Here is a 19,511-nt window from a genome sequence, read left to right as displayed (position 1 = left end):
CTTGGCCGCGCCGCCTTAGTGTGGCGCCACCTCGTGGCCCCACTTCGTATCTCCTCCGGTGTTCTGGAAGCTTCGTGGAAAAATAGGCCCCTGGGCTTTGATTTCGTCCAATTCCGAGAATATTTCCTTACTAGGATTTCTGAAACCAAAAACAGTAGAAAACAGCAACTGGCTCTTCGGTATCTCGTTAATAGGTTAGTGCCGGAAAATGCATAATAATGACATATAATGTGTATAAAACATGTGAGTATCATCATAAAAGTAGCATGGAACATAAGAAATTATAGATATGTTTGAGACGTATCAGCGCGCCACCGGGCCTGTTTTGGGCCTCCAAGCCCTCCAGGTCTGGTCCAAGTGCCCATACTTCTTCTCTTGATGAAAAAATGACGTCCCCGAAATCCTAGCTCAGTTTGACTCCGTATAGGTCTTTGAAAGTGAAAAATACACAAAACATAGTTTTTCGAGTTATAACCCAAATAAAGGGGATCATTGGTAAATCCCCATAAATAAATATAAAACATGGAATAACATCATATATGTTGCAAATATATGAAAATATATGTTAATAAAGTACAAAGTTTATGTGTGCATTTTACGTGCATCAGGTGCCCACAGAACTTGACAACATCATCTGCATCATATTGAAGATCCTTCTGCCTAAACCCCTTATCCATTTGGATCCTATTATAGATGAACTAACCCCTTATCCATTTGGATCCTATTATAGATGAACTGACAAACCACGTTGAACATGAAGGTGGATAGAGCAGGTGGCCACATGTTGTTCTTCTTCTGAAGTACCGTGCACTTCATATATCGAAGCAGCAACCCTGAGTTTATCGATAGATCACACAAGTTTTCCTTGTCCTAAAACACAAATCAAAGATACCATAGTAGAAGAACAATGGTAAGCATGCAACTTCGAACATACTAACAAATTGCTAACATACTCATCACATCTAACATTCTAGCAAACTTGTGAGGATGAACAATGCAACACTATCAAGCTTGTTAACTGCTCTCCGTTGTATGCTGCCATTTATAAATAGGTGGCTGGCTAGCACAAGGAGAAGAAGTCTATACTTTATAACCAATCCTCGTACCACCTATCACATTTATACATGGACTATACAACAATAAGGATCAGACAACTCATGCAACATGGCCACAAAACATCGATCTACCTCTTCCCCACACTACATAATCAAGCAAAAGTTGCAAAATCTACTACCAAGGCTAACAGATCCGAGCTACCGAAGTTACCAGATCTAAGCTAACAAATCTTAACTACCAAATCTATCATATCTAAGCTACAATGTGCTAACATATCTAAGGTACAAGATCTAGAGTTCAATGTTACCCATAGCACTCTGATAATAGACAAGGAATACGATATCTCAGAGAATTGGAGGAAGAAGACTTGCCGTGACAGAGCTCCACCAGCTAAAGTAGATTTTTTTTTACACTAAACATTAGGGGAAAAAAACTCCCTACTGTGTCATTTTTCATTTATATATAAGCAAGAGTCAATATGTACAAAGAATTTCTCAGCATTCTGAGCTCATAAAGTATCTAACCAAGATTGCATGCCCCCTTAAGACTAGGCTTGGCTCGGTGCATATTATTTTTTATGAAGTATTTAAATTTGTATAGACATCTAGAGAGGCTAGGGGCATTATTATTAAAGATGGCATCATTTCTTTGGTCCCAAATACTCCAGCATCCTGTAATGATAATCTCCATAAGGAACTTCATGCGATATCTCTCCTTTGCTTTGGCAATCATGTCACATATGGTTAAGTAAGAATTCCATTCCATCCCTAGTGCCCACCAGAAGATCGTACTGAAGGAACACTCAAAAAATAAATGCATAGGATCTTCTTCAGGGCATTCCTCACATAGAACACAATCTGCAAATTCAACATAGAAGTTCTTCTTCTTCATCATATCTTTTGTATTTAATCTTCCTTGTAATAGCAGCCAGGAAAAGAATTTCTGTCTAGGTATGTTGCAAGTCTTCCATATGTTGGTAATTGTTTTGTGAGTTGTGTGCTCACCAATAAGCATTTTATATACCTTCTTTGTCGAATAATATAATGCTCCCCCATTAAGTGACCAATCATCATTCTCCTCATTGAACTGCACATTCTGTATTTCCTCATATAATGTATGGAGTTGCTGGTGTGCCATGATGGATAGCGGCAAATGGAACAAATCATAGATATTCTCATTGTTTACATTATGGACTGATGCCATATTTTGTTCCTTGTCCTTGGCAAACGAGAATAGTTGTGGCATATCCACTTCTCTATAAGAGTCTTCCCATTTATCTTTCCATAGATGGAATGTCCACTATTGATTGAGCACGTAGATATGTTTTTGAAATTTTCATTTAGTGACATATAGTCTCTCCACCAGAAACAACCTTGGGGATTCATTGCATGAGGTGCTTCTCCATTACTATAATATGCCCGCCAAATAAGATTTACCCAGGGTATATACATATGGTTATAAAACTTATATAGATTCTTCATCGGCAATGCTTGATTCTGAATTCTGAGATTTAGTACTCCTAGGCATCCCTGCTTTTTTGGTTTGCAAATCTTTTCCCAACTCACTAGGCACCTTCCTTGCATTTTTTGCTCTCTGTCTGCCCATAACAATTGCCTTCCACTTTTTTTCAAAATGAATGAATATAGTGACTGGCACCTTTATAGAGCACATAACATACATTGGTAAGGAGTTAATGACTGAGTTTAGCAGTGTAAGTTTTCCAGTATAGGACATCAGAAATGAAATTCCAAATAGTCTTTTATCCAATCTGCTCACAAGTAGCATGAGGTCATCTACTGATGGTCTAGTTGTGCCCAGAGGAAGTCCCAGATATGTAAATGGAAGAGATTCAACTTTGCATCCAAATGTATCTGCCAGGTAGTTTGCTTCATCGAGATTTAAATTGATATGTACCATAGTAGTTTTGTGGAAGTTCACTTTCAAGCCAGTGGAAGTACTGAACTGTTCAAGAAGTCCTTTAAGGTGTCTTAACTAGTTTACATCGGCCTGCATGATCATGAGTGTATCGTATGCATACTGTATAATAGGAAATTGTTGTCCATAGTCCACTCCAGTTGGCAGATTGATATGTCCTTTCCCCCATGCATCATTTATTACAGCTTGTAGTAATTCAGATATGATGACAAATAATAGAGGTGACAATGGGTCTCCTTGTCTGACTCCCCTCCTGCAAATGATTTTCTTTCCAGGTATTCCATTGAGTAACACAAATGTGGATGCTGAATATAAGATAGATTTCACTAGCTGGATCCATTTAGGGCCAAAACCTTTTGCTTCAAGCATAGCAATAATAGCTTTATAATCCACTTTGCCAAATGTCTTTTCAAAGTCAATCTTGAGTATTATGATGGGTTTCTTTGACATGAGACATAGGTGCAAGTACTCAAAAGTCCATCCTAGGCAATCCTGTATAGTTTTCCCTTTGGTGAATCCATACTGGTTACGATGCAGAATGGGGATAATGTCCTTCTGAAGTCTGTTTGCCATTAATTTGGTAAGGAATTTCAAGGGCAATCTGACTAAAGAAATAGGTTTGTAGTCATTCATAGTTTGTGGATCATTGCATTTTGGTGTCAGAGTGATATGAGCAGTGTTGATAGCTTCAAGGTTGGCATTGCCATTATAGAATTCCTTAACTAGTCTCTTGAGTTCTTCTTTCATATTTGGCCAGTATTTGTTGAGGAAAACTCCATTAAATCCATCTGGACTACGTGCTCTGTCAGATGGAATCTCCTTGACAATCATCTCAATTTCGTTATCACTGAATGGTTCATCCAGGTGCCTCGGATCATGTGACTGTATAATCTCATTAAGATTGAAATGCATAATAGTGTATTCTGATATCCCAAGTCCTTCCTTAAAAGAATTCCAGATTATAGCAGCTTTGTGATCATGGTTACTGACAATAGACCCATCTTCTGTTGTAAGTGAGGAGATCATGTTTTTCCTGAAATTCTGTGTAGCCACTGTGTGAAAAAAAATTATTTTCGTCCCCTAATGTTCCCATCTGATTATAGCTATGTTTCTCCAATATATTCTCTTGTCCTCCAACATCTTTCTGGTATGAGCTTCTAATATTATCTTGAAATTCTTTTCCACAGTAGATAGTTGTCTCTGCTCTTCAATCCCCTCCAAAAGGGCCAGAGTGAATTGGCAGTTGGATATGATAGTATTTAGCTTAGATATATTCTTGCTCCATTTTTCTAATCCATATCTGATACTCTTGAGTTTGGCACATACTGTTCTGGCAGGGTCTTGGTAATATATAGCTTCATCCCAGCATTTGTTAACTGTTTCATAGAATCCCTCAAAATCCATCCAGTAGTTCTCAAATCTAAAAATATTGGAGCTTGGTATACTGGTTCCTATCTAAATGTGTATAGGTACATGGTTAGGGTAGGATAGAGTATTGGGAAATTCATTGGTCCATTCTACAGATGTGAATACCCAGTCTAACCTCTTTAGTAATGGATTGTTCTGCATGTTGCTCCATGTGAAAGCTCTGCCTTTAAGTGGGATTTCTTCTAGATCATGTTTCTGTATCCAGCTAAAGTAGATACTACCGCTTGTTCATCGATGAAGAAGCTTCCCTACATGGATAGCTCGATGTGTGTGTGTGGGGGGGGGGGAGGGGGGGTGATGGTTGCGCGGGATTTGACGATAAGACGGAAGGGTGTAAATAGGTGGGAGGTGATCGAATTTCTCCATCCATTTTTTTGTGGACACTCGCAAGCTCCCGCCATCTCCCCCTCGCACGATCTTGGCGCAGTGTTTCCCCACCGAGGGCAACAATAGTTTGGCTCATTAGAAAGCTGATTCAAGCATATACCTTCTCTTCTCATACATGCTTCGGCCTGCTTTAAGAAACCTGTGATGTGTGGAAATATTTTTTCGTGAGCAACCAAACACATAATTTTTAGCTCAGCTGGTGCGGGGAAAGACTCCACGAGCAACCAAACAGGCAAAGGTGCACAAACAAATCCCAATCTGATCCACAAGTTAAATATCATTCGTTGGATTCAGATCCAACATAATGGACGGCCTTCTATAAAGCAGATGTGCCTTGAAAAAACAGCACTACTCCAGTAGCAGTTTGGTCCCTGAAAAAAAAACAGTTGGAGCAGCAGGGGATGGAACGCTTCCGGTTGAGGTCTCCTCCCCTGTCGCTGAAGCTGGCCTTCGCCGTCTCCCTCACCGTCTCCTTCGCCGTCTCCTGCTGCTCCTCCTCCCCCCTCCCCTCCTCCGCCGCCCCCAAGTCTCCCCCGCCTTCTCCCCAGGCCGTAGCCGCCGATCTCCTCTCCCTCCTCGCCGGCCCGAGCGCCGCGGCGCGGGTGCCGGCTGGGGAGGCGTCGCGCCTGCGCTCCTGCCTCCGGTTCCTCGCCCCGGTCAGCCCCGCCACCGTGTCTAGGGCTTATCCGTGGAGGGATTCCCGGAAGGTTCTCCTGGAAGTCCGCGATGCGGCTGATGAGGCGGATGCGATGGTGATGTGGCCGCCGGCGCCGGTCATGGAGCTGGCGCGCCTCGCCGTCGACTCCGGCGGCGACCCTGGGGCGATCCACCGCATGCTCGACCCCACCATGCTTCCGGTGAGTGCTTACTGTAGCTCAATAACACTTCCGGTGAGTGCTTGGTCTTTCAAGTTTTTTGGGGAGGATGCAGCTCAGATCTTAAGGCACGCGACAACATCCTTCGGTTGGTACATGGCTACTGGGAAATTTTGCAGTCTCTTGTGGAGAATTTAGTTTGATGTAGATGATCAGGAAAACGGATATTGTTTTGAAGTGAGTTGTAATATCCTGAATGTATTTTTTTCGCGGCTTTGCGTTTGAATGCATTGATGAATAGAGCTAAGCGGTAGAAGACGTCAAGGCACGTATGAAGACTGCTCCAGCGGTAGCCTCGGATCGAATCGTGCCGAGGCTAGAGGTGCTAGGAAGCACATTGTCAAAGACAACCGTGTTGCGGTGCTTCCATATCCACCAAGCCCTGAGCATTATCAACGATGACGTTCCCTTGCAAAAATGAGGGGGTAGATTGGGTAGCCATCGACCACCACGCCACCAAGTCTGTCCTCCACAACAGCTTGTCGGTGTCTGTTGTCGCTGGAATAAGCATTGTCGCTGGCTCTGTTGCATTTCATGTTGGGAGTTCCAAGATATTTTGATTTTTACTCTACTATGAGGTTTGTGATTAGTTTGTTGGAGAGGAGAACGGGTTGTAGAGTGAACTGGTATACCAATGCTGAGCTCTGAGTGTGCACACTGGCTTTATTCATTTGTCAATGCCCAGAATATGATTTTTTCTTTCCCTATCTACCTTGGTGTCCTCTTTAGGTGCCTGATATTGCGGGATCGAAGGAGAACAAATGCCAGCTCACTAGGACACCATACGGAAGGCACTTTGCTAACGAGGTCCCCTTTTTTTTGGCTCAAGCTTTAGTTGCAATCCTTTTACTTGTAGGTTCAGCATTGTTTACATGTTTGTGTTCTGACCAGGAAATCAATTCATACTTCGCATTTTTGTTTGAATTGATTGTTGCACGAGGACCATCAGTTGGATTTAATGTATCACTGACTCGGTATGATTTGTTCCATGGGCATCTTTTCCTGGCATCTGGGACGGGAAGGCTTGGGATTCTGTAAGTTTTACTCAAATTTTCTAGTCATTGTTACAGAGAAGTTTTATGATCTGGACATGTTTGGACTTTGGTACCGTGCCAATATGAACTTACAAAGTAAGAGAATTGTTTGCATATACAAACTGGAAATTAGATGCCTTCTTGAGAAAGAATAATGGACATTGGACTCTCTAGGCTCTTGTCAGTGAAATTAACTAGGTAGCATGGTATCTGAGTCGCTGTTTAGTTGCCAAGTCGCTTTCTCAAAATCATGGCGACTTGCACTGAACAGCAACTTTTGTCGAATACTCACTGCGTCGCAGGGTTGGCGACTTGTTTTGACTCGGCAACTCAAAAACCTTGCAAGGTAGGACAGTAGGAGTAAGCATATTGATTATAGGATGGTGAAAAGGTTCTTTCTGTTAATAGATGGTCCTTGATATGCCACTACAAATATCAACTATGTATCTGTAAATCAAATTTGTATTACATTTACATCTTTAGATTGGTAAGTGCAAGTGGCAGTGTGTTAACTGTTAGGTATACCCATGATGATTTTATTCTGGAACAGGTTCCACGCTAAAGAATATCCAGCAGTTGATAAGGAATTGTTCCCTTACAATTTGGGATATTGCCAGGCTGGTATGATTTAAGTCAGATGCATATGAACTCCTATTAATTTATACCTTTGCACTGTGTGTGCATCTGATAAGAGAATCCACCATCTTTAACAGGATCTGATGTACCTTATGATGATTCTATGAATTTACGTAATATCCTTTGGTTAGCACCATTGCCATCCAATGAGACAAAAGCTTGGTTAGCTCCAGGTATGCTGATACTTTGTTCTCTAAGTTAATGTTTCTACCTTGTTCCTGTTTAAGAGCTTACGGAACGGCTTCCTATTTAGCAAACATTAACTGACATACCATGGGCAAAATTTGCAATCATACAGGAGTGTTAGTCGTCTTAGATGCACATCCTGATGGAATTATTTATCAAGATATGATACGAGACTATGTTCAAATTGTACGAACAATATATGAAGGTATGATTTGTCAATATACTTGACGTCGTGACGTGAATGCTTACTAAATGATACAAAACTTAACTGTTTCCGATTGAATACTTGCAGATGATTTTGGTAAGCATGCCGTTGATGTCAATTATCTGAATGTTGCCAACGCAGCTCCAGCCGATAGAATTTTCATTTGCTGACATTCATCCATGGGACTATTAATTTTTCCCAGTGTGATTTCCTCTCTGGCAGCAAATATCAAATGTACTACTAAGGGGTGTGCTCAAGAAAGCAACAGTCACTTGTATGATTCAGATGTTGACTTGATTGATATACTTGGGGAAGCAATTATTTGCTTGCAAACTGTGTGACATACATTGCATGTTTGTTCAATAGAGGTCGTCAGAAATTCATCTGGTTCAAAAAAAAAAATTCTGATTGCAGAATCCCAGTCCAGCTCTTTTCGTTATGGCAACGCAAATGTACAAACAAAAGTGTGTATATGGCATGCTTATAGTGAACTTCAAACAAGTGAGAATAAAGCAATAGAAAGTTGCTACTGCCTCTTCCTAAAATAAGTACTCCCTTGTCTGAGATGGATGTATCTACACACTAAATAGCATTTAGATACATATAATATTGATAAATCTCAGACAAGTTTCTACGAAACAGAGAGTAACTCAGTTTAGTTGTATCGGATTAGACTAGTTTTTTTATATTCATGTAATTTATATAATTTGTCATTACAGACAGGTGATGTGATGACTAAAGGATGTATGAAGATTACGTGTACTGTTTCAGAACTGCACATTGAAGTGAGTCTACTCAAGACTACAAATTCCGCGTTATGGGGAATCAATCAGAAATAATACAGATAACCTGACAAGTACATAGCAACCTGCTGTGAACATGAAAACCTAAGAGGTTCATAGATTTGCTTGTTCTATAGCTCAGATTTTACAGCCGGTTACAGTAAGGGGAGAAGACTCTTGCACCCTGATATTACATTGTGAAGCGGGTGTCCCAACGACAAGCATGGACTGCAGTGCTAACAAAACAAAACTGCCCTCCTTGGACCAGATACAAACAGGGTGCCACATCACATGATCCAGAATTGCATAACGACTTCACACAAGTAAGACAGCATTGATACAGCCATCGTTCTCTGGGTTATTTGTCACCTGGGCGTATTTACCTGGACATACAAGAAACATCAGGTTATGGAACATGTCTCAAGACTTAGGGAGGAGGAAAATAGCTGAACTTTTTTTTTAACAAATGCCTTACCCCAAACAACTTTTCCAGCAGGGGTTACGAGTCCAAGTTCGCTGACATTCACCTGAGTGAAATTTATTATTGTAAGTGTATATTAATGCAGCGAGCAATAAGAGTTTCACACAGGTAAAATGCTTTACATACCTCAATGATTGTTCCCCTTGTCATAACACCAAGAGAAGTATACATCGGACCATTTGGATTTTTCTTCACGGAAATTATGTCGAGGTTGAACGTACATTTCAGTTCAGGGTGAGTCACATGAGCTTTCGTGAAACGCAGACCAGTGGGCCGAATGAACCTTTCGTACTTTGGTGGCTTCCTTGTAAATCCAGGACCAACAAAGGTGGCTTTAGTTACCATTCTCTTCCACTGCTTGGCTGCATAAGGAGAACTATATCAGCTACTCGACTCAGTGAAAAAAATACTGTATGTAATCGATGCTATTGTTCACCAAACGATCATGAAAGCAACTACAGAGTTCACAGAATCAGTTGCCTTGCAGCACATTGCAATTTTAGGAGAACAACCGATAAAGAAATGGGCTAACAAGCAACTAATGGGTTACAAACATATGCAATGCCTGTATAAGAATGCATGGCACTAAATTCCGAATGCCAAATAGTAACCTAAGCTTATCATGACTTACTTTTCCTCTTGCCAGTCCGAAGAACTTTGAACATCTCTTCTTCAGCAACAGGTCTGACCTGAAAGAAGATAAATCATGACACCATTTAGTCGAGTGGGAAACCAACTATTCTGAAGCAAGCAGACAAAAGCAGTTTGCATTGGCAATTACCTTTGGCAAGGGAACGTCCCATTTGCCAGCCTTTTCTTTCCTCTTTTGCTTAATTGTGTTGCTGAGAACCTGCATATATTACGAGAAATCAGCAAGCAATGCAACAAAATGGTTAGTGTGTGCCTCAGAAGGTGGTAGGAACAGAGTGTATACCTTGGCGCGCTGTGTCTGATCACGATCCAGCAGATACGGAGGGATAGCGCCCTCTTGAACATCATCATCAACCTTCTGACGGGAAGTTGACTCATCATGCATTTTCAGGCTGCAAAAGAACACATTGACTAAGTCCCACGTTACATAACCAGATACGCAGATTCTACATCACTAGGGAAACTGTTTTCCATGCTCTCGGATTCATATTACTTATACATCATCTATCTAAATGAGACAAGGGGGCAGGGAATTGCAGCCAGTTTGGCTCCAATCATGGCTCCTAATCCTAGACATATTATCCATACATTAAGTGGAGCAGTAGCAAGAGTAAGCAGTCATCCTGAAACATCAAACGAGCACTTACGTCTTCTTCATCTGCGCCTTCTCGGCATACCGCTTCTTGGCGAACCTCTTGCCCTTAGCGCCGAGCAACTGCCCACAGACCAAAACACAACACGCATCAGCAAACACACATGAAAACGGTATCTAAAAGGGGAGTACATCGCGTCATACGTTGCGGGCATCCTTGGAGTTCCTCTTGACCGAGCGGGCCTCCCTCTTGCGCTTGCGCTCCTCGTAGTCCAGGCGCCGGCCATGGCGCTTCTGGTGGAGCTCGATGTAGTCTCCCTGAGGCTGCAGCCAACTCGAACGGGAGGGAAAATCAGCACAAAATTCAGGAAAACTGTACGGCAATCAGGGAGAGGGTGGTGCAGGCAAGCTCAGGACGGATCAAATCGGAGGCGGGTGGGAGGACGGGGAGGTCTGGACGGAGGCGGCGGGAGGAAGGCGGAGGGGACTTACCATGGCGGCGAACCCTAGAACTGCTCGGGGTTTGGTTCGGGGAGCGGCGGAAAGGACCGAGATGAGGCATCGTTTGGGGGTTTATAGGACTCCATGGGCTTTGGGCTGTGTAGTCTGGGTCTGGACATTGTTGTCGGCTGGGCTAACGAATTGTGTGGCCCAGGACGGCCTGCTTTGATGATTCACTTTTTTTTTTTGTGGGGGCTTTGATGATTCACTAATCACGTTTGGCATACTCTCTTCTTTATTCTACGAGTAAAAAATATGTTGTAAGGCTCTTCGCTCAGAGTTTGGATAATTGGGTCTACCAATTTTCCGCCACAACACAAATACTCCCTTCGTCCCACTAATAGTGTCTCAACTTTGCTAAAATTTACCGGACAAATATTTTTCATGTGTACCCTCGTGCCTTATTTAATTGAGTCTAGAACTTGTACTACCTCTGTTCATAAAATACACCTCAGTTCATAAAATACGTTTTAAATTTGTTTAAATTTGGATGTATGTAGACACAGACAGAGGGAGCACCAAAAATTAACTAGCCTATAGTATCTAGATAAATCTAAATTTTGACAAAATTGAGATACTTTTGGTGGGATGGAGAGTTTGAAATTTGCTTGGACTGCTGTCAGAGTAACATCTCAGCGCCTATTTGCCTACTCTATGTTTCGCAGATATTGATCACCTCATGGTCAAACAGAACCTAATTTTAGGCTAGTCAAATTTTGGTGATCCCTCTGTCTGTCTACATACATCCAAATTTAAAACGTATTTTATGAACAGCAGTAGTACAAGTTTAGACTCAATTAAATACATCAGGAGGGTACACATGATAAATCTTTGTCCAGAAGATGACATTAAGAATTTCTACAAATGTGTAGATTTTAGGATAGTAAACTTTTGGCACTCCTTCTGTCTGTTTACGTACATCCAAATTCAGATAAATCTAAGACATTCTTTTGTGGACAAGTTTTGGACTCAATTAAATACATCCTGAGGGTACACATGATAAATCTTTGTCCAGAAGACTTTGTACAAATGTTTCAAAATTTGTGTAGCATATTCTGTCATGTTTGTACATAATCTCTCCATTCCCTTTTAACTGAATCTGATTTAATATAACTTTGCACTAAATCAGAGTCAATTAAAGAAGAACAGAGTAAGTACAAAATAAATCTAATTCTGATCATCCCTAAAAGCAGAGCTGCAGAAGGTACACATGGACTCCTTTCAAGGCTAAAAACAGATATGGATCTCACATCAAGTGACACGGGTCAGAATCTGAATGAACATATATCCTGGCAATGCCACTTCTCGACAAAAAAAAAAGGGCATGCTATTGATTTACACCGATATGCGGAAGCACAGAGACCAAAAGAAGAAAATTGCTGGTTACAGGATACGAATTGTACAGTCTAAGCAAATAATAGCATGGAGCTAAAATTTCCATATGAAGCTACCCTAGTGACCTGCCAAAAGCTTCATTTCCCTAGCGCTAGCTCTTTGGCGAGGTCCCGTGTAAGGCTGAGGGCATGAGTGTTGTGCCATGGGAAAAGGGTGCGGGTAACTGGAAGTTTCCTCCGAAGATCCTGTGAGCAAGACATGATCAGCTTTGACATATGTAGAACAATGCATGGGTAAAGATTACTGGTAATCCAGCATCATAACACCTAAATCGTTAAATATTTAGCATTGTCTCAGCATACCTTGAACGTTGCGTCGGACAAGTTCAAGTATGATTCCTGTGTGCAGATAAAAGCAAGTAGCATCATTCACTGTGTTCGCATCTGATGTGATTGAGTAAAAACAACACAAAGGTTCCAACCTCAAGAGAAGAAAAATACTCGGACTCCTGATGGCGAATGATGTTAGTTACTGAGAGTGCAGTGTCTTCAGGCGTCTGAAAGAGAAGTAGTATAGGGTCAAAGTCATGATTAAAATTGTAAACCCCGCAAAGATATAAAAAGAACAAAGAAAACAAATAGGGGTTTGAGCATATTGAAGGCAGCGCAATAAATATATAGATCCTATGGCACATCAAAATGGGTCAATGGCACAAAAGATACACATACCCTCCCTAAATGTGAGTGGTGTGAACACACAAACTCCACAACCAACTAGAAGAAAAGAACTAGGGGAAACAGCAAACATGTCCCACCCTTTCCTTTCTCCCTTAAATGCCAGTCATGAGGTGAACTTGCAACTGGATTACTATTTACGTAATCCAGCAAAGTAAAATCTGGGAGGAAATATGCCATCGTTCACCATTTCCCAAATAAAGATACATAAAGCTAAGGTTTTGGGTTGGAACTGTTTGCACCAATATAGCATCGGCCAACTGCAACCACACGAATCTGCACAACCCAAACCGCAAAACAACAATCCGGCCTGGTAAAGTCAAGAAGTTATTCTGAAGTCCTGAATACACACATGCTGGTTCACGTGTGCAGGACAGTTCGAGAAAACAATATTATCAAAGAACGAAACAAAGTTTCCTCAGAATCCATAATAACTGCATAGTGTATCCAGCACAGAACTAAAGAAGCGATGCAACATCCAAATAGAGAGCTTAAGATCCCAAGAACCTATTTCAAGGTAGGCCATGTTTAAAGCGATGAAACACCAAATTCTGCAAAGAAACTTTAAAGTTGAATATTGAGGGTGCAAAAAGGGGTAAGGTAACACTTCAGCTTTAGGCCTCTTCTTATACAACTGAGGTTGTAGAAACAAAATGGGTATGGGACACGGCTCATGTTAGCCTCTACAAACTTTCGCCTACAGAGGTCAAAGAGAAAGAAGACAACGTTACAGTATGCAGGGTCAAATTATTGCATGAACTAACCTGCATTAGTGTGGAGTCCTTGCGATCAACATCAGTATCCAGCTGTACATTTCCCTCTTCAAAATAATGAGCACCTACCTGGTGACCATAGAAGTAACCAATACAATACAGAAACTACTAACTTTACTTACAGTAACATCAATTAACTATGATTTTACTTTCAGCGAAGCAAAACATCTAACCTGTATCTTTCCTTTAATTTCAACAAGTTGAAATGCATAACTGAATTCCAGAGTCCAAACAGAGCGCCAGCTGCCGTTGCTGGATGACACAATATTAAGTTGCCTCCATCAGATAGACACTAAATGATAAGAAGATCAAACCTATAAGGAGCATACTTCAAGTGTCCTAGTGACAGATTCTGTGAAACAAGTGTTCAGATACAGTACAAGTACTAAATCTTACAAAGTACAATTAAACAAATACCAATGTATTCTAGCAGATGATAAACAGTATAGCCACAAACCATATGATTATTTTTGAGTCGGAAAACATAATGCTGTAAATCGACACTCAAAAGTTGCATCCTGGAAGTAGGTTCTGAAGGGATACAAAGATGCTAAGATAAAAAGTAAAGTCTCAAACTATAAGTAGGGATCTCAATTATGCCGATGAGGAATTGAAAACAATAAGTGCTAAAAAAAGACCAACAGAACCTCTAGGCATCATCATTATTAAGACCAAATTCACTGATCATAGGCGCAGGATTAAAGTAAACAAGGTAACTTCCTTGTAACAACAGAGAGGTAATAGACGCAAGTCAGGAAACATACCAGAAGTTCTGTGGGCTGCGTCTAGCAGCAGAAATAACTACTGCCAAACCAAAATCAGCACCTGGTTCCTCTATATCCTTTCCGCTGGTACAATAAACAGCACACACACCTTTTGGATAAGCTTCACCAACGTATTTTGACACTTCAACATCTATAGCATTCCTGTATAAAATAAATAAGTACAGATTATTCACTACCAATATATTACGGGCAATGAAGAAATGAGCAATACAAAGTAGCAGAGATAATATACCTAAACTCCTCAATATATGCTGAAGGAAGCTCCTCGTCTGCAGCAGGCCTCAATTTTGTACAAGTCTTTGCACATAAGCACGAAAAAAATGAATTAATTCAATGCAGGAATTTTGATCTTTTAGTGACAGAAGAAAGCGAGAATAAAATCCCATATCCAGTTTTGTGGAGTAATATTAACCAGCGAAGCATGATATTACTCGAAGTGTTGTTTGATGTAGTGTTTGAGACAGATTGGAGTAGCTTTTCATATTTCTGTTTTTCAGATATTTCATGGAAGATAATACTATCATAAGAAACCCATTCAAGTCCAGCAAATCTATTTGGGTTTGAAACATATGGTTATTCATACCCAGTTTAATTCCTCAGTAACAATATAAACCAGCAACGGGCAAGAGTGGATCATCTACAGGCAGAGCTCAGCTCTGAACAAATATATGTAGAGTTACTGAGTTAGACACTATACACATCCATATATGACAGTATTCATCATTAAATAACACAATTGCGAAAAGGGTGACAGATCAGCCTAAAAGTGTAAAATTAGTAGGTCCATCAAGCCTAAGATGCAAATGTAACTGCTAAATATACAGTGGTCTCTAACATGAGTGAGCCACTGACTCACTTTACATTTCTCTATGTTAAAATATTTTAATAGACATAATAAAGCTAAATAAACATGAGCAGTATCAGTCACATCCTTCAGCGCTACCTGCTTAACATGGTCCACCGTAGCAACTTGGGCAGTCCTAGGGTCCAGATAGTTATTCCTGTCGAGCTCCCCATAAGTTGTGATGATTATCTGCAGGCATGTATCACACAACCCAAATTCAATACTCGGCCAAAAAGGACACTCAAAGCATGATACCTTCTTCATGGATATGGAAAGACGCACAAGTAGAAGAGTGGTCAGTCCAACAGAAAAATGGTCCTACTCTACTTATCATGTGGACAAAGAGAGATCTACCAAAATATTCCTATTCCAGTACAGTTCTTCAGTTCACAGGCCTAGCAAATTGGGGGAATCCGGAAAAAATAGCCTCAAAAGCCAGATTCGTGGAGTATTAACTACTGGTTGTGCGACCTATCGCTAACATACATATCGACGTTTATATTTGTGAATACGCGTAGAGTCGAAGCACATCACCAAACATATCTCGGTCCCTTCTACCAAAACGTAGCTCGGTCGTGAGAGAGAAAGTGAGAAAGGGACACTCACATCGCCGCTGCGGTCGGGGAGGTCGAGGGAGACGAGGTGCGCCTTGTTGTACTTGGGGTAGGCCTCCGCGGCGGCGGCCTCGTACACGGCCTCGTCCCGCAGCAGCGCGCGCACATCTGCACGCATTCGAGCGGGGGGTCAGAGAAACCGCGCGGGCGGCCGGAACCAGACGTACGGCCGCCTAAATTTTACGGGCAGGGGTCATCAGATGGGGGCGGGGCGGTTGCCTTTGGCGACGTAGCGGATCTCGCCGGCGGGGGCGTTGGAGAGGAACCAGACGGCGATCTCCCGCTTCTGGTCGTCAGTGAGCTGCTCGCCGGCGCCGTCGCCGTCGTCGTCCGACATTTGGTGGGCGCGGCGGTGGGTGGGGCGGGGGAGGCCGATGTGGAGTGCGCGGAGCGGGAGGCGTTGGGGGAGAGAGAGAGAGGGATTGATGGGTGGCCGCGCGGACGGCACGTGGGAGCAGGCGAGCGGCGGGTGGTGCCTGCCGGGCCGGTTGACGATGGTCGCGGTACAGTACCGATCGGACGGACGGGGTTGGAGGTTTTTTTGTGTGGAGGTTTTTTTTCTGAGAAAACACAGTACAAACGCAAACACTCACTTACACTGCATACACTTACCTCTATGAACACACACGTACACCCTACCAGTGGCAGCGCTAGAGATGAAGGGCCGGGTATTCATTTCCAACCCGGGTATTCATTTCCAACCCGGGTATTCATTCTGCCAAAATCCTCATGTATTTGCTAAAAAAATCGCTGACTTATGAGGAAATCCTAAGGTTTTGTCAAAATCTTGGGTATTCAGTTGCATACCCAAAAATACCCCTGACGCCGCCCCTGCACCCTACCCCTTTGAGCATCTTCGAAAGACTGAGCCGGCAGATTGGATCTTGAAATTGACGAAGTCACCTCATGCGCCTCGCTATCGATGGGAACGTCGTCTCCCACTAAATGAATATTCCGCCTTTATGAGACACACACATGTCAAACCTGGCCACCTGGCGTGAACTCTGGTGGGCTGGGGGTACAATCACCCTTGTGAAGGTTTGATTATGATTGCTGAGTGTTGGATGTTTTTTAGGGCAAATGGAGAAAATTGTGAATTGGGGTAGTAGGCTGTCCATTTTCTAATAAATTCTAAGTGCAAGGAGGGGAAAATGTAAAGTTGAAATGGAATTCAAGGTCTCTTTGGTTGGCAAGATTTTGAAAAGTGTCATTTTCAAAAACACAGAAATATGACGACATGACATGTGGAATCATAAATGAATTTTAGTACTACAAATTGAGGCATAGGAGATGTCGTTGCCTATATATTCAACGGTACCCCGGAGGAGACATCCTCACGAAGGGGAGAAGAAGTAGGGGTCATAGGACGAAGAGCCATTGGGATGGTGGTACGCGGTTTACCCAGCTTCGGAATACGCTACTCGGAGGCAGGACCTACTGTTGCTTGTTTGGAATTATCTAGGCGCTTTCACGTTGTTACAATGAGTTGTGGTTGTCCCTCTAGGGTTCCCGGGATCCGGCTTATAAAGGTGCCAGGATCTAGGGTTTGCCACGGAGAGTCCTAGCCGGAATACAATCTTCCCTAACTACGAAATGTTACATTGGCGTGTACGTCAAGGATCCGCCTATACCTAAAACGTCGTACTGGATTCGGCTACCTTAATGGGCCTTGCCGGATCCGACTCCTGGCGCAGGTCGGGCTAGATCCGGCTCCTTGTTCCTGGGCTGGACTTCTTTCATCTTGATCAACAGCAATCGGGCCGCCCGGTGGGTCATATGCCACCACCACCATTTGTGGGCCACCCGGGCTTGCCGGATCTAGGCACTGTCGATGGTACACCCATGAAGTATACCACAACAGGAGAAAATTCAGTGCATGGCATAGACATAAATAAAAAAATCCAACAGGTATGGTCTTGCTGGGAGTCCTATGGAACTTGGCTGCATGAAAACAATGCATCGGAGTTTTAAAGAGTTCATATGGATCGAAAGCCTATAAAATTCTTATGAAAATCCTTTGAACCAGTGACACATGTCTAACGAGGCTCTACGCGGTTCATGACCCATGTCATGAAGGAGTGAAGGGAGAAAGAGTTGCATCAGCAATCAGTTCAGATTTCTCCATAAAAGAAATAACTCTGAATTATTCTTTAGCTGAACAAAGAGCAACACCGAAGGAGTTATCATGGAGTAAACCTCCAGCACACCATTACAAGCTGAATGTCGATGCATGTTACTTCCCCAATGTATCGGGTGCTACAGCTGTTGTGGTACGGGATAATCATGGTGAAGTGATTAGTGAAGGGGACTTGGCTTTTGATGAATATTTTAAATCCAGCTTCTGCCGAAGCAGTGGCACTGAAGAATGGCATGATTTTATTGGAAAAATATTGGATGCTTGCCAGCAGTTGTAGAATCAGATAGTTTGGTTTTGATTACATCATGTAAGGGAGAAACAAAGCTTTAGAGCCCATATTCAGCAGTTCTGGCAGATTGTTTTCAAATTAAGGATCTCCTTCCAGCATTGTCCCGGGGAAGCAAACAAGACGGCGCACAATCAAGCTAGATTAAGTTTTGAGTATAACACTGCATTTGGTTGCATGGAATTTGGGCTTGGAATCGGAATTAGAATTTGCTAGGCCCAAGGGTGGTCTTGGAATTGAGGCTTGGAAACTGAGTGCGATTCCGAGCCCACCTCCCGCGTGTGTCTACTCTGCCTGGTGAGATTCTGAGCTCGCTCGCTCAGAAACGCACGGAAATGTCTGTGTACCACTTCATCACGAGATAGCGAGGCTTCTTCGCTCGGGAGGTTTCCTTGCTCGCTCTTCTTCCTCACCCCTTCCAGCCCCCTGCAACCGTCGCCGTGCATCCCTGCAACCACCGCCGCGTGCCCCTGTAGCGAAGTTGACTGGACGAGATATGGCCGAATCCAGCCCTCCCCGATGTTCCGCTTCGTGGTCGCCACCGGGACGGGATTCCCTCGGCCTCGAGGAGAACATGTCGATCCCGGCCACATCTGGCGGAGTCCGGCCACCGCCGGCTCGGAGCCATGGAGGAGGGTCGAACTCGAGCACGCTGGGGCCAGGCACCCCTACCAGTTTCATCCCACCGGCAGGTGTTGTGTAGAAAATTCAGATTCCATAGCTTGCTCGTCCAAACATGATTTGGAATTGGTTACACCCTTTGATCCCAATAGCAATTTCCAAACGCATCCAAACAATAGAATAGAATTGTAAGCCAATTCATTTGCATCTTAGTTTTGGAATTTTAGTCCAATTCAATTCCATGTCAACTTTCTATGCATACAAACACAATATAATAGATTTTTTATTTGGGACGGTGCCACCACCATCTGTGATGACAGATGTTTTGAACGATGTAACTGTACTGAGTTTGTGAAGCAGCAAGTTCCAACGCACTCTTTTCCTTATCAGGATACCTAAGGGGACTGGAAGGTTTTTAATGAAATGGCTTGCTTGCTTGATATATTGTCGTTTATTTCAAAAAAAAATTGGCTTGTAATCAAAACAAGACCTAGCTCTTGTGGTTCACACTTTTTCCTCTCCTCGACATCGCCTCCTCCTCCTCCTCGTGTGTGGCATCTTGTCTTGCCTACTGATGCGTGCAGTCGACACACGTCCGTTGGGAACCCCAAGAGGAAGGTGTGATGCGTACAG

The 19,511-nt window shown here is 42.7% G+C and overlaps 3 protein-coding genes across 3 annotated transcripts; 1 reads left to right on the top strand and 2 right to left on the bottom strand.

Moving 5' to 3' along the window:
* The first annotated feature begins 5,172 nt into the window (after positions 1-5,172).
* On the top strand, positions 5,173-8,075 carry LOC127331620 (uncharacterized). The gene is made up of 7 exons (XM_051357791.2): positions 5,173-5,663; positions 6,411-6,488; positions 6,573-6,715; positions 7,266-7,336; positions 7,429-7,524; positions 7,650-7,742; positions 7,830-8,075. Exons 1-7 carry the CDS (start codon positions 5,208-5,210, stop codon positions 7,910-7,912), a joined length of 1,020 nt encoding a protein of 339 aa, XP_051213751.1. The 5' UTR covers positions 5,173-5,207; the 3' UTR covers positions 7,913-8,075.
* A 541-nt stretch (positions 8,076-8,616) lies between these two features.
* LOC127331622 (uncharacterized) lies at positions 8,617-10,820 on the bottom strand. Its single transcript, XM_051357793.2, has 9 exons — positions 10,741-10,820; positions 10,453-10,572; positions 10,304-10,371; positions 9,940-10,048; positions 9,787-9,855; positions 9,637-9,694; positions 9,132-9,367; positions 9,000-9,051; positions 8,617-8,907 (listed from the first exon to the last, which is right to left on the bottom strand). The coding sequence occupies exons 1-9, from the start codon at positions 10,741-10,743 to the stop codon at positions 8,840-8,842; spliced, it is 783 nt and encodes a 260-aa protein (XP_051213753.1). The 5' UTR covers positions 10,744-10,820; the 3' UTR covers positions 8,617-8,839.
* Positions 10,821-11,949: 1,129 nt separating this feature from the next.
* On the bottom strand, positions 11,950-16,280 carry LOC127331621 (F-actin-capping protein subunit alpha). Its single transcript, XM_051357792.2, has 10 exons — positions 16,054-16,280; positions 15,827-15,942; positions 15,320-15,409; positions 14,609-14,673; positions 14,356-14,517; positions 13,765-13,843; positions 13,583-13,660; positions 12,566-12,640; positions 12,447-12,482; positions 11,950-12,329 (listed from the first exon to the last, which is right to left on the bottom strand). The coding sequence occupies exons 1-10, from the start codon at positions 16,169-16,171 to the stop codon at positions 12,222-12,224; spliced, it is 927 nt and encodes a 308-aa protein (XP_051213752.1). The 5' UTR covers positions 16,172-16,280; the 3' UTR covers positions 11,950-12,221.
* Positions 16,281-19,511: the final 3,231 nt, after the last annotated feature.

Source organism: Lolium perenne, chromosome 2 (assembly GCF_019359855.2).
Source record: "Lolium perenne isolate Kyuss_39 chromosome 2, Kyuss_2.0, whole genome shotgun sequence".
NCBI classification, from domain to species: domain Eukaryota; kingdom Viridiplantae; phylum Streptophyta; class Magnoliopsida; order Poales; family Poaceae; genus Lolium; species Lolium perenne.
The sequence above is the reverse complement of the archived record's forward strand: the minus strand, read 5'-3'. Positions and strand labels throughout refer to the sequence as shown.